The sequence below is a fragment of the Canis lupus genome, chromosome 13 (assembly GCF_048164855.1).
Source record: "Canis lupus baileyi chromosome 13, mCanLup2.hap1, whole genome shotgun sequence".
In the NCBI taxonomy this organism is placed as follows: Eukaryota; Metazoa; Chordata; class Mammalia; order Carnivora; family Canidae; genus Canis; species Canis lupus.
Window position 1 is genome coordinate 7,287,690 of NC_132850.1, and position 14,049 is coordinate 7,301,738.

Consider the following 14,049-nt stretch of genomic DNA (forward strand, 5'->3'; position numbering starts at 1 on the left):
AAGGATCTGGTTCTCTCGGGGCGTCCAAAGATACAGGATGAAGCGAAATCACTGGGGTGGCTCAGTCTCCTCCCAGAACTGCGTGTGGCATCGATGAGGACAGGACTAAGCAACAGCTCTCGGAGACATTTTGTCTTTCAGGTTTCCTGAAGCTGCTCCAGTAGATGCCAATACCCCACCCCCCCAACACACACACATGCTAAGGGTGACAATGACCAGAGTCCATTTACATCTGCCTTCTTCATTTATTTTTTTATTTGCAGGAGGAGTTGAAACAAATTTTAAAGGTGTTTTCATTTTTTTCCCCTAAACATGAATCATTCAAGTAAAACCAACTTAACTATAGAAATGTAGCAAAGTAAGGGGAAAGAAGCACAACAACCCAAGAGGCAAAGGTTGGGGGGGGGGGCAGAGGTGGGTGCAGTCCGCATATAACATATGCATAAATGCCATATGATTCACCTGCTCAGGACCGCCTCCCCAGAAGGCAAGCACAAGGACCCATTTTAAGAGGATGTTTTCCCCCCAAACATCCAAGAATGTTTCAACTTAAAGCTTATGGTTAATAAAAAAAAAAAAAAAAAAAAAGGAAAAGAAAAAACAAACCCCCACAAACCACCCAGCCATAACCACCTTCCTTAATCGATCATAGGAGTTTCTTTTCATTTTATAAAAAGATTAATAAAAAATATTGAAAAAATTATTTTCTCATCTTATATTTGTAAAGATAATAGAATTCAGAAGTTTCTTAGAAAACAGACCAGAAACTGCCGTCCAGTTTCCACCCCTGTTGCTGAGAGGATCAGCAGGACTATAAAGTTTGGGATACTGGAGCTGCTGGTGGATAATGGGATGCCCAGCCCAGAAGAACTCAGAAAATATTGGGGTGGGGGGGCACGTGGGGTGTGGTTAGCAGCACACCATGGGATACATGGCTGCGCAGAAAAGGGGAACACAAGGTGGTCAGAAAGGCCTTGAACTCCTCCTCGACATACAAAACCGATTTTTACAAAGATCCAAGCAGTTTGGTCCCAAACTGAGGTGAACACTTCAATGTTTATTCACATGCTTTGTTTTCTCTTTGAAGAATCAAAGTTGCCCAAATTAAATCTTTCTATTATTACTACATATGCCTACGAAAAAAAAGGGGGGGGGGAGGGAAGAAGAAGAAGGGCTTTTAAAATCTGGATAAGGGAGAAGAGATCGAAAATTATCAAATTAGTCCTCTTAGCTCCAAATGAAAATAAAAACAAAACTGTGGTTTCTAATAGGGAACAAACCAAAATCCAAGTATCGCTCTCCCCTCCCTACCCCAGCCCCCACCCCACACACCAACAACAAATGAGAAACACAGCTAAAGCCCAATGTGTTCTGCTCAAGAGCTGGGCCTGACCCCAGGCTCCTCAGCCGGCCGCCTCTGTCCAGTGGGACGCAGCGCCAGGGATGCTTTCGGCTGGAGTAGGATTCTGCGCGGCTGGCTGGTGGGGGTAGGGGTGGGATTTTTGCAATCTTGAGGCTCCTCTGTCTTGCTCCTCACCAGCCATCTTCCCAGCGCCCTCTTTCCCCTGGGCAGGGGCTCCCATCAGAGTGGCCCCTACTCAGTTGCGGGCTGTAAATTGTCCTTCTCTTCTCGGTTCTCTGTCCCACTCTCGTCGTCTTCAATCTCCCCTTCCTCCCCACTAAACTTGTCGTGGGCCCATTTGGGGCTGGTGCTGGACTTCCGGAACATGAACCGGCCGCGACCCCGGGGGAAGGCTCCTCGGCCCCGGCCCCGGCTCACCCACTTCTCGCTGCCTTCACCTTCGCGGTCATCATGCTGAGAGAAAAGAAAACTGCCATCAGTCCCCGAGTGAACAGGCATAACCAGAACCCTCCTCTCCTCTAAATGGGACTTTCTCAAACCCACCTATGCTCCCCACCCCACCTTTTGCTCCTTTTCTGTCCTCCCGGGTCCCTACTCCAAAAATGCTACTGATTCAGATCCAAGAGAATATTCCACTGAGGCCTTAAGAATCCTAAGGCAGGGGATCCCTGGGTGGCGCAGCGGTTTGGCGCCTGCCTTTGGCCCAGGGCGCGATCCTGGAGACCCGGGATCGAATCCCAAGTCGGGCTCCCGGTGCATGGAGCCTGCTTCTCCCTCTGCCTGTGTCTCTGCCTCCCTCTCTGTGTGTTGTGACTATCACAAATAAATTAAAAAAAAAAAAAAAAGAATCCTAAGGCAGTAGCGTGGGCATTACAACCATGGTAAAACCGCCGAGCGCTGACAGGCCGTCACCTGCACTCTCTCCGGTAATCCTCGTATCTACCACCCTATCATCGTCACCCTCCACTCTGCAAAGGAACTTCGGGTGACTCCACGTCATTTCACATCCCCGCGGCCAACAACTGGCAGTGAGACCAAGGGCAAATAACCAGGTCACGGCCTCAGACCCAGGAGTGGCAAAGGTAGGACCAGAAGCTAGCCGCCCATCTCCGCTCTCCCCTCTGCAATTTCATGCAAAGAGGTAGGGTGGCAAAGTGGAAAAATACCCAGCCTGCACCTCAATCCTGCTCCGATGGGCACATCAGAGAGACGAGAGAATGAGAGTCATGAGAAAGCACTTTAAAAACTAGGAGTTGCTGTTACCATGTCAGCCCGTCAAAAACTCTAGACCAACCCAAGTATACCCTCAGGCTGCAGGGACCAACTCAGCTAGAGGGCCAGCCGCTTCCTACTAGGACCGCTGCTCAACAGCCTAAATGGCAGGAGGCCGCCAACGCTCCTTCGGGTGGCAGACGGGGACCAGGAGGAGCAGCACGGCCGTTAATGTCTCCCCCTGTGGCAGTGCCACTCTGGCACCTACCCTGCGCCCCACCAACTGTTCCCCAGAGACAGGGCCAAGGGTCCTCTCAGAGTCTCAGAGCAGCTCCAGCCGCCCCAGAAAAGTGAAGGTGGCCGTGCCGTCGTCTACAAAACCGGTTTCCCAGCTGTGCAACTGACAACACAGACCCACACCAGCCCTTCTTGTGGGTGAGGAAGGCTCAGCTGCAAGTTTACCTTGGTTACAACACTCAGAGTCCCATCTGCTTGGACCTGAGCCTGCTTGTTGATACAGTAAGGCAGAGGACTTCCTCACTGGCAAGGTCAGCCGAGCCTAGAGGAGCCCCAACATGGGGCGGGGGGGGGCAGGAAGTGCCTGCTACCTGGAGTGATCAGCAGCTCAGGTAAGAGAAGCCTTGGTGACTTCTATTCTGGAGATAAATTCCCTCCCTCGAACAGATCCAGAGCGGTCTTATTTTGTCACTCTGGCACTAGGGAGTGACAGAGTAAACTGGGGACATGGGGGAGGGTTCTGACTCCATCCCTGGATAAAGGTTGGAGGGAGGCCGAGGGCAGATTAGCAATGAGACAAGCTCACAGGCTCAAAATGCCAGAGCAACCCTTCTTGTGTCCTGGAATCCATACACGTCTCAGACAAGGCCCGGCTACCACCTGCCAGGAGAACGTTCCTCTTGCCAGCACTGTACTGTCCCACAAGTACACACCCCCAGTGCAATACACCTGCACACGCATTTCATCACGGCTCTGGACAGACCTAGTAAAGGGCCTCGGGATCAAGCCACGGTGTGCGCCTGAGGCCCTCTGGCCCCCCTCCTGCTTATCCCAGACACATACCAGGTAATACTTCTTGCTCTTGGGTGTGTACTCAGGGTCCCACTCCTCCTCCCGGTTTCTCTTTTGAAAATCGTTGTTGCTGTTGTTGTTGTTGTTACCAGAGTAGGTGCCTCTGCCCCAGCCTCTCCCTCTGGCTCGAAATTGCTGTGGCAAGAAGTGGGGAAAAGAAGAAAGGACTGTGTCAGGAATGGACAAAAACCACCTCCTGCCTTCTGTTCAAATACTTTTCTGGCACAGAACAGTGGTCCTCTAGTCGATCTACTAGTCGACTGGCTTCTAGCCATTCCCTATCGGCTCAAGTCTGTAGCCCAGACAGAGGACGAGATGGCACAAGGCCCTCGCCACAGAGGTAGCAACGGTCAGGTAAGTGGGGAAATCTGGAGGCCAAAAGCCTCCAAACAGGCTTTCTAGGTTAAGTCATTACGAACAGAAAAATAACTACCAACAGAAAGTTTGGGGAAGAGGGGGCACCAGATTCTGGGATCTACAGCGTGGATTCCTTGTCACAGGGGGAACAAAACTAGTCATCTGACAGACACAGAACTAGAGTGGGGAGGAGCAGAGGCTGAGAGAAGGGAGAGGCAGGATCTTACAAAGGTCCCTCGAGCCCTGCCGCCTCTTTCATTTGGACCCACGAAGTCCTTGGTCCCTAGTCTTGACTTGTCAAAGCCTGTGCTGCTCTCTTCCCTCTCCTCCGTCTCTTCAGTGTACTCTTCCGCTTTGTAGGAGTGGGACGACTGGGAGGAAGAGGAGGATGATCTGGACCGGTCTCGTGCCCTCCGGTGCTTCCTATAAGAGAAGAGCCAGGGATTGGAATCACTCGGTGCTAGGGGACAGCCTGGGGTCGGGGTCGGGGTCGGGGCCTCGCTGGTAAGCCGCACAGGACAGTCCGGAGCACATCTGTGATGAGGACACTGAGGACGAGCAATCTCCAAACTAACCCCCAACTCACCCACCCAGGGTACCCACCCTCTCAATCCTGAGTCACGTCCCGTGATGCATCTGTGTGTCAGCCGGTGAACATGGGACATGCACAGCAAGAGGAACACAACCCGGCCCCGTAGAATACACACGCATGAACCAGAAAGGCAGAAGGACGCTAACACTGCATCAGGAGCCACGATGTATCTGGAACCACTTGTACTGCCACTTGTTTTGTGCTTTGTTACTTTAGTTCTCATAGACAGAACACTATCTGCCTGATGGCCTGTCCTTAGGACTGAAGCAACGACATGCTCCGACACAGGACAGTGGCACAGCAGGCCGGCAGTAAACGGCAACTACGGTTATCCAGTATTTATAAGAGCTGAGCAGAGCAGAGAGAGCCCGGGTTCAGACCTTGCTCTAATTGTACCACGACTCCACATACCATCTCTCACTGAGCTCAAACCGGGTCTGGCCAAACTCTTCCCAGAGAGATTTCCCTCCCTTCCCTTCATCGGAGAGAAATTACAGACTAGGGCAAATGAGCTTATTACAATGAGTCACTGTCTATGTACTAGAGTCGGTGCCAGCCCTGCCATGTGCTAATGGAGGTTACTGGCGGCCTGTAAGGTGGCAGGAAGGCCAAGCTCCCAGCAGTAGAGGACGACGTACAGGGAGAAGCTGGCCAAGTGCCAGGAACCTCTCTCTCTCTCACCGTCCTCCTCCATCATGCAAAGCATCCTGCCAGCCCTCTCTCCCACCACACTCCCCGGCATTTGAGAAACTCAAGAACTTAAATACTGAAACCCTAGTGGTTTTTTCTAGCATTTTCTCACAAACTGGGGAATTCAAAGTTATTGTCATAGGATTTTTATAACTCAGATGTGGAATTCCTGACCCCTATAAATCAGTGCTATTTTAAGAGGTTTTAATAAAGAAGATTCCACGGTTGCCTGGGTGGCTCCGTTCATGAAGCGTCTGCCTTCAGCTCAGGTCATGATCCCGGGGTCCCTGGGTCCTGGGATTGAGCCCCGAGTTGGGGTCCTTGCTCAACAAGGAGTCTGCTTCTCCCTCTTCCTCTGCCCCTCCCCGCAGCTTATGCTCTTGCTCTCAAATAAATAAAATCTTAAAAGAAAGGGGGAAAAAAGACTCCAAATGGCCCTAGATTTGAGTCCCAGCACCACCTTTTATTACTTGTGTGACCTTGGTTGAATTATTCTTCAGTCATATGAGAAACAGTTCTTGTAAACTGAGGTATGACCCATGATGAGAACTATCATCTTTCTTCTTGCCCCAATCAGAGAATACTAAGGTTTCAAGGTTACACAGCAAGTCAGAGGCAGAGGCAAGTGTTTCAGGGAAAGGAATAAGGATCAATAATCCAGACCCGACCCGGAGATGTTTGTGGGGTTCTGCTTCTTTTCCACCAAAAGCAGCGCTTAGGACTACTGTACCACCACTTCCGCTCCCTGTTGACCATTATCAGGTTCCTTATCAACAGACAGCCCTGAAAGCTGCCAGGGCTCCCAAGGTACAAGGAACAACACAGACAGGGAGACAAAGTGGAACAGAACATCTGTGTTTTATGTCAGCTGAGAATTGTGTCATCTTCGAGAAATCATCATGAGCTTATCTTTCCAATGGGCAAAATGGGTACCACACCAAGTGTCCAACTTATCTCAAAGGATTGTTATCAGGAAATGGGCACGAAAGTGGTTTCCGACCGAAGTTCACAAACAGCAAAAGTGGTGCTGCTTCACACTACTCAAAGTGTAGGGCTTCAACTCTTCCACGTTTAATGAGACATGACTGAAAAGTCATGGCATGTTCACAGATATAAACAGAAATGACAAGACCTTGGCATGAATGCTGCCCTATGAACTTCGACAATGCTACCTTTGTTTAAAAAATATTTGGAACACCTCACTTGGAAGTGTCTGTGAAACTAGTTCTTAAAAGATGACCAATCTTCCTATTTAGTTTCATCCTATTTCTTTGACAGAACAATGTTATTAACTAGCCAACAGCATCGAGCCACTTCTAAAACAATCTCCCCGTGAAGATTTGTGATGAAAAAGAACCTATCAAAGAAAATGTCTAACACAACCCAAAAGAAATGCCCAAGTGTTTTTCCACTCTGTCCCTATAGCCAAATTAAATGCCCATCTCCGGGATCCCTGGGTGGCGCAGTGGTTTGGCGCCTGCCTTTGGCCCAGGGCACAATCCTGGAGACCCGGGATCGAATCCCACGTCGGGCTCCCGGTGCATGGAGCCTGCTTCTCCCTCTGCCTGTGTCTCTGCCTCTCTCTGTGTGTGACTATCATTAAAAAATAAATAAATAAATAAATAAATAAATACCCATCTCCTAGGGGGCTTACTTTGATGCAGAAGTTCTGTTTTCAAGCAGGAACCTTACTTGACAGGTACATGGTATAAAAGAAGACACTGCTATCATCCCTAACCCTGAACTTCTCTGGCCTGGGTGGTCTGCTACACAGCCCAGAAGGAGCAGACAAGAGAACTCACTCAGGAGGAGTCTGAATGAAGTAACAGGGGCTTACGTACTTCTGCTTCTTTGATCCTTTGTGAGTTTTCTCTGTTTTCTCAGCTGATCTTTCCCTTGAGTGGCTTGAGTCTCGGGAATCCACTGATTCTCTTGATTTACCTCGTTTAAGATCTCTCTCCTTATGTTTTTTACGACGTTCAATATCAAGGCGGAGATCAACAGGATCATCTTTGTATTTTCCCTCAGCCTGCCAAAAGAGACGTCAAAATTAAGGTTTTTGGGATTCAGGACTGCCAATTCAACCACCCTACAAGTTGTGGTTTCTACTCCAATGGAGCGGTGCAAAGGAAGCACTACAAGTGTGAAACACCTCACCCAAGCTTGGGAGGGATACAAGATATCCCATAGATGTCCCTTCCTGAAGGTCCCTCACAGAATCCAAACCAGTTCTCTAAAATGATGATGACTGCCTTCTGAAAATGCTAAGACACTGATCTTGCCTGGTTTCCTCTGTGGCCCAGTGATAACACTGGCTAGCCTACACGCTGAGTAGGCCAAAATCAGCTTTAGAAGGTGGCTGGTTAGGCTGACTCAGGCCTAGTCACCACCAAAAGTGGAAATGTTGGTGTCGTGTCATCCTTCCCTACCTACACTGTGGCAACCACCATGGGTTTATCCTCTCCTTGGAATTAGCTCTGCAACAGACTGTGGGACTCTTTGGCAACCTTCCAAAATACTTAGTTATGTTGAGAAATTGGTTTAGAAAACAGGGAATCTCAAAAATCACAAGGGAGAATTCACAAGTGGCAATCCAGGTTGACATTTGTCTTAAAAAGGAAAAAAACACCAGCAAAAAAGGGAAAGCAAACTCTCTTTTTGCTGACTTCCTTAGTAAGTCAAACCCCCCAGGGCTGTGCATTGCGGATACAGCAACAGCAGCACTGTGTGCCCCAAACCAGAGCGAGTGCTTTCCACAGCCCTAGGGACACTCAGAGCTCAGAAGGCCAGGTGGATTCAGGGACATTAAGCACGAGGACTTGCCTCAGAAGAAGTAAAACCTCCCTAAAAGAGGAAGGAATGGGCAGTTCACTCCATATTAACATCTCACACAAACTACTAAGCTTTTTGATGAAATAAAGTTTAATTTTATCGTGTTCATTTTTGAGAAGGAATGAGGACTCTGTACCCTCCAAAGACCCAGAAAAGGGGCAGGTGCTGCTTTGAGGCCGTGCACCCACAGCACCTCTATGGAGTGCCTACTCCCAGGAGGGCCCAGGAGGCTCAGAGGGTAAGCGCTTTTCTGCTGTCTCAAAGCCTTGCATTTCACAGGGTCAGTGCCAACCTGGTGGGCACGTGGAGAAAAAGAAAAGGGGGACGGGAGAGAAGAGAGACTGTGCAGAGGGCCTCTCATCACATTCAACTATCGAGACAAATTCGTTTGAAGACCTGAAGAGTTTCTTTAGAAAAGGTTTTAGCAGCACTGCAAGAGCCATCTTTAATTTTAAGTTTCAACTGCATATGTAAATGAAAGTCAATAAATACTAAGAGACTTAAAAAAAACAACCAAATCTATTATTTCATAGTAAAAGATTGCATACAAGCTGTAACCTCTTAATAACTATGTTTTGCGTGCACATCACTGCAAATGTAGCTGGGCTATCAAAATAATGTTTAGCTTTAAAGTAACAGTAACTGACAGATGATAAATATGGTACAATGTTAGAAAAAAAAACTGGACTAGCTGTTTAAAACAGTCTACCATGTTAAGATATGAATATTTCACTCTCCTCTGACATGCATGTCTTTTTGAAATCATGGTTGGAAATAGTGCATGTAATATAGTTGATTTGATAATACTTACAAGCAGAAAAATATCACAAAAAGTTTCTTCTCTCATCATGGGCACTTGTTCCAAAACTCCTCTCTTTTTTTTCTCAAGCTCACCTCAATAGACTTTGGGGTCATTTACCATATTCTAACCACTTCACAAAGGTTGTTGATACATTTAATAAAAATTAACCCTTTGTAGTTCATTTTTAGAATTATGCCCATCCTTAAAAGAAAAACACAAACTTAAGTAGAGAGTAATTTAAACAAACACATTTCTGTCAAGTTCATGCCCAACGCACTCATTTTGTTGGAATTACGATCAAAGCAACAGTTCACCTTGTAGCCAGGTTCCCGTGGACTTTTCATTTCATCATGAGCCAAACCATGTTTTCTGAATGTACTGGGAGAAATGTCTATCCTCCTGAAAATTGAAAACAGAAAAATTGTTTAACATCCCATAATGTGAATATACTACTGGTGATATTTTAGTTCCTCAGTAGGGTAATAGAATCCTTGGTTTTCCATTTGATTATGTTTCATAACTTACACACATACACGTACACATAACTTACATTCTTTGCTTATATATTTAGACTCTCCCATAGGCATGTTTGTGTGCACACACACCCCAACTTCTCAGTCAAATTCAAACTGAAGGAACTTCTTACTCCTTCCCAGCACTGTTACAGCCAGGAAGGACTCACCTACACCCACGCCTATAATCTCAAGTTCACATCAAGATTATCCATGCCCTGCTAACCTCAAAGAGTAGTTTTCGTCTTGGGCATAAGAATATAATGGCCCATTATTTATTGTGAGATAAGGCCTAGGTAAGAAAATCGCCTGGCACATACATGCATCCCAAAGACCCTAAACCCAAGACTGTTGTAGAAACATGGTTCTCTTACCTACTGCCAACAGGTCTAATAGTTGACTATTACGAAATTAAAGATAGAGACAAGTGTGTCTCTAGACAAAGCCCCTGTTTGCTGAAAACCCTCACACAACTGAACGGCGGTGGTATTCTTTAAATCTCCTGGGCTTTTGAACCCTTAGACAAAAATCCTACGTGCTCTCCCACCCACTGGAGTTCTTCCAAAGGAAGAACTGGTATATGGAACACATGTGTTGCTTAAAGAAATTTAACATTTACTCCACCTATGGAAAGTTCACAGTGGTCTCAGGTTACCATTTGCCAGCTCCCAAGAATACAAGGATTCATCTATATCAAAAGGCCAGTCTTCCTCAGGCCCAAAGTGGGAAACTAGTCATCAAGGCATGTTCTTTTTCTTTTTTTGACATGTTCTTTCCACTCAAACTACAAACGCTCACTGCTATCCTAAAGTCTGGAGAACGTTTACCCTAAATTCTGCTGCTAAGGCACCTCACATTAACAAAAACAAGCTGAGTTTATTATCTAATGAGCAATCTTTTGTGGCTACCTCCACTGTAAGGCCAAAGTCCTCACCTGTGTATCTCTGGGCTTTTCTTGTTTTTAGCTGCCTCCTGCTCAGTTCCTCTCTTTAGGTATTTAGTAAAGCGCTCATGCAATGTCATTCCTGAGGACCCAAAGTGATGCTCTGTGGGAATTCAAAGAACATATTATGCTACCAAAGGCAGACACAATATTCAACTGTTCTGCATGAACCTGCAGCCACAGAGATGTGACTCCAGTAGTCAAATCCATGTAACACACACACACTGAAAAAAGGAAGGAGAAACGGCTGGCTCAGATACAATCCAGCATCGGCCACTAGATTTCCATTGCTGCTCCCTTGTCTTAGGACGTGGATACAAGGAAACCTACAGCTTACTTCTCTGTGACTCACAGCACCACCTCCCACTGGAGTTTAAGTTTCAGGTAGAACCTGTAACTGGCCCAACCCGGCTGCTGTTATCACTTCTTCCCACCACTCCCCAACCTGCCCACCTCAGTTTTGCCCAGGACATGGTAGGATAAGGTGGAGAAAAAATTCACACAAGGTCTCTGAGAGACCTCTAGAGGCTTTCCAGCTGTTAGACAGGAAAAAAGACAGAGATGCTGGAAATGTCACTTTTCATACTTCCTTCTTCAAGCATTTTGAACCTTATGTGAAGGATTTTTACCTATTCTCATGATCACAGGTTACTAGCATTTCGAAATGTTCAACTGTGTAATTAAAAAAATGGAAACAACTCCTTGGAAGGAATTTCCTTTGAGCCAGTCCTTGGCTTCAAAGGCCTTTTTGATGAGATAAAGGGTCCCCAAAGGCTCCCTTACGCAGCCACTCATCCCTCTGCTTGTGGCAGAGGAAGCCAGCCACAGAGAGGGAGCCGGCAGCAGGCTGGGTCTGCACTCACCTTTTACGTGGTGAACAATGGTCACTATATGCTGGGCAAACAGTTCAGAGGGGCTCCGCTGAGACTGAGCTGACTGTATGTGCTGGAAAATGGAACGAAATTCCTGTTCCTTTTTGTTGCTATGGACTAGGTCTCGACAAAGCTTGCGTTCCTGAGCCAATAAGCCACTTGGTCTGAAAAAGAAACATAGGGAGGCCCAGTGTAACAAGATATACAGAAAGTCAAAACATTTAAACCCTAAAAATGCAATGCTTTTTTTCCCTGAGTTTTAAACTTATCCCCAAAGCTGCTTCTTACTTCCCACCCAAGTTCAAAGTAACCTCAGTGGACCATTAACTGTAGGAAAAGATATCCAAAATCTCTCTCCCTCCTTTTCCCCCTGGGAGTCTTTAGAAGGAACAGACAGGCTGGGCAAAGTGCTGAACTTCAAGGACTGTTTTCAAAGTCACAGCGGTTTTAACACACACGACAAACGGAAAAGTATTTTAAAGATCAACTAGTTTGGCCAGCCAGGGTCACTGGCTCAGTGAAGGGACACAGTGGAGTGAGACATGACCAGAATGCTGCTTGGGTGGACTTCCAACAGGATGTCAGCCTGCGCCCGAACACTCTCAAGTTTGGCCACGTACCCCTCCCCCCCTCAGTCCTGACGTTAATACTGGGATGCTATTTGATGGGAGTCTATAATAATAGACTTTGGTAACCTAGCTAAGAATGGAGAAATAGATTCTGGAAGGCTCCAGAGGCAAAATCACCTTAAGCACTTGGCGGCGGGGGGGGGGGGGCGCGCATGATGATACAGGGAGTGGGGTAGTGGATAAAGGTGGGGACCCAACAGCCAGAAAGCCTGGCACTGAACACTGAAAGGTGCTTTACCATCCCCAGGATATTGCCCCTGACATGTAACTGCTCAGTGACATGCACTCCTCCACTGAAAACAGGTGGACGTTATCAGCACCGAAACTTGGGATAGTAGGGGAAATACAGGAGGGGACCTGGCCTGGCTCCAGAACATCCCCAGGGAGAGGGGTTAGGAGATGCCCCTTGGACCACTAAAGCCCCAAGGGTAAAGGACTACATCTCACCTTGCAAGGTCCTCATCAAAAGAGTCCATCCGGACATTGACCTGGGCCTCTCGAGTAATGGAAAAGGAAGACTTCCCTGTGGAAAAGTCTCCCTTGGCTCCTAGCTTCTCTCGGCTTTCAGAGGTCTTTCTCAGGGGAGGTGACGAGCTTTTCTCCTGGACTGCTTTGTAAGCGGTCACTCGGAAATTCTTTTCAGGCACGAACCCTCTGTGCCCACTTTCGGTTCTCTTGGGCCCTCCCCGATCCTCCTTTTTGGATCTCTCAGAGAAAGATTCCTCCTCCAGCTCCTCTGTTTTCCTCTGCTTTTCCTTCCCTGGTGGCGCATACACCAGGCCCTCCCATTTGCCTGACTTCTCCTCCTCCTGGTTTTTGTTTGCACCTGCTATGACTTTCGACATAAATTTGGGTTCATCATCAAACTCCGATTCCTTCCTTCCCTTAGCTTTGTCCTTATCTTGATCATCCATGTCGTCCTTATGGAAGTCGGCCATCTTCTTCTCAAAGTCATCTCGAAGCTTATACCTTTTGGGAGACTGGCTACCCCGAAAAGACTTCTCGGTATCAGTTTTGGGAGCAAATGGATCAGATTTCATTTTTGTATCACCCAAGCCTGTATCAGAGAAGCTCCCTTTCTCTTTCATTTTCTCTTTATCGGTATTGGTTTGTTTCTGCTCCTTATCTTTTCCATTCTCTGTCTTCTGTTCTTCTAGGTACCTAGTTATGAAAACACAAGGGAGACACAAAAGAGGCTCTTTCAGCACCTGATCTAAAACAGCACCATTTGGTCTTGTGTTTTTGATTCTCTGAACAAACATCTTGTGGATTCCAATGTTACCAAAGGATTTTCTACTTGGTTACTTTCTAGTAATTTCTGAAAAGTGGTCCTCCACAGATCTATGAACTTGGATGCCATTTAAGAGAAAAATACATGGTCCGCGGAGTTGTCTTTCAAGAGCAACCAAAAAGAAAACAGCAAATGTAACTTTTAGGATACTAAAAAACAAAAACCTACTTACCTGTAAGTGGTCTAGGAAAAAAAAAATTAAGGTCTTATCCAACCTTCACTCAGTCACTTAAAATCTGCTTTCAGCAAAGTTAATATAGAATGTTCAACCTTGGACTGTTTTTGCTTTTATACAACTCACATTTGGAAATACAAGTCTCAAAAGAGACTTCATGTTTGCTTCAAGTCACCTAGAAGATCTAAATATGAAATATACTGCGAACACAAATAAAAACAAAATACAAGTTAATGGGGGAAGGGGGCAAAAACCATCCTACTCGTTCTTACGGAAAAGCAGAGCTCATGCCCGAGTCTCCTAATGAGACTCCCGTCCCGGAAGGAACCACACTTACACTTTAAAGCAGAGTTACTTACTGAAGGCTCAAAAGTTCAGAGGCTGAACATCTCATTTGTACCATAATGAAGAAAGTCAAATTAATTTACAGCTGCATTACTATGGCAAGGGATAGGAGGGAATCAAAGAATATGCTAATAAGGGGAGGGGAACCACCTGCCCCGTAAATCCCTCTTGCCAACCTGGTCCCAATGCAACTTCCTTGTTCCATCTCTGCCATCCCAATCCATCCAACCACACAAACAAAGATTCAGGTTCCAACTCACCGTGTCCCCCAGAGCAGAAAGACAGAAGCACGGTCCCGTCCTCTCCTAACACGCAGCCTGGTTGGCTTCTACTGGGACACACACC

At 46.9% G+C, this 14,049-nt stretch overlaps 1 protein-coding gene across 4 annotated transcripts in view; it reads right to left on the minus strand.

Annotated features, from left to right (window-relative positions):
• Positions 1-225: 225 nt before the first annotated feature.
• THRAP3 (thyroid hormone receptor associated protein 3) overlaps positions 226-14,049 on the minus strand; it is a 66,896-nt gene continuing 53,072 nt past the window's right edge. For all 4 annotated transcript variants that reach the window (XM_072771924.1, XM_072771926.1, XM_072771925.1 and 1 more), the window contains 8 exons: positions 12,341-13,054; positions 11,256-11,428; positions 10,384-10,495; positions 9,252-9,336; positions 7,145-7,332; positions 4,249-4,444; positions 3,656-3,799; positions 226-1,816 (listed from right to left, as the gene is read on the minus strand). In XM_072771924.1, coding sequence (XP_072628025.1) covers positions 1,595-1,816; positions 3,656-3,799; positions 4,249-4,444; positions 7,145-7,332; positions 9,252-9,336; positions 10,384-10,495; positions 11,256-11,428; positions 12,341-13,054 — 1,834 coding nt within the window. In that variant the 3' untranslated portion in view covers positions 226-1,594. The remainder of the gene's footprint in view (positions 1,817-3,655; positions 3,800-4,248; positions 4,445-7,144; positions 7,333-9,251; positions 9,337-10,383; positions 10,496-11,255; positions 11,429-12,340; positions 13,055-14,049) is intronic.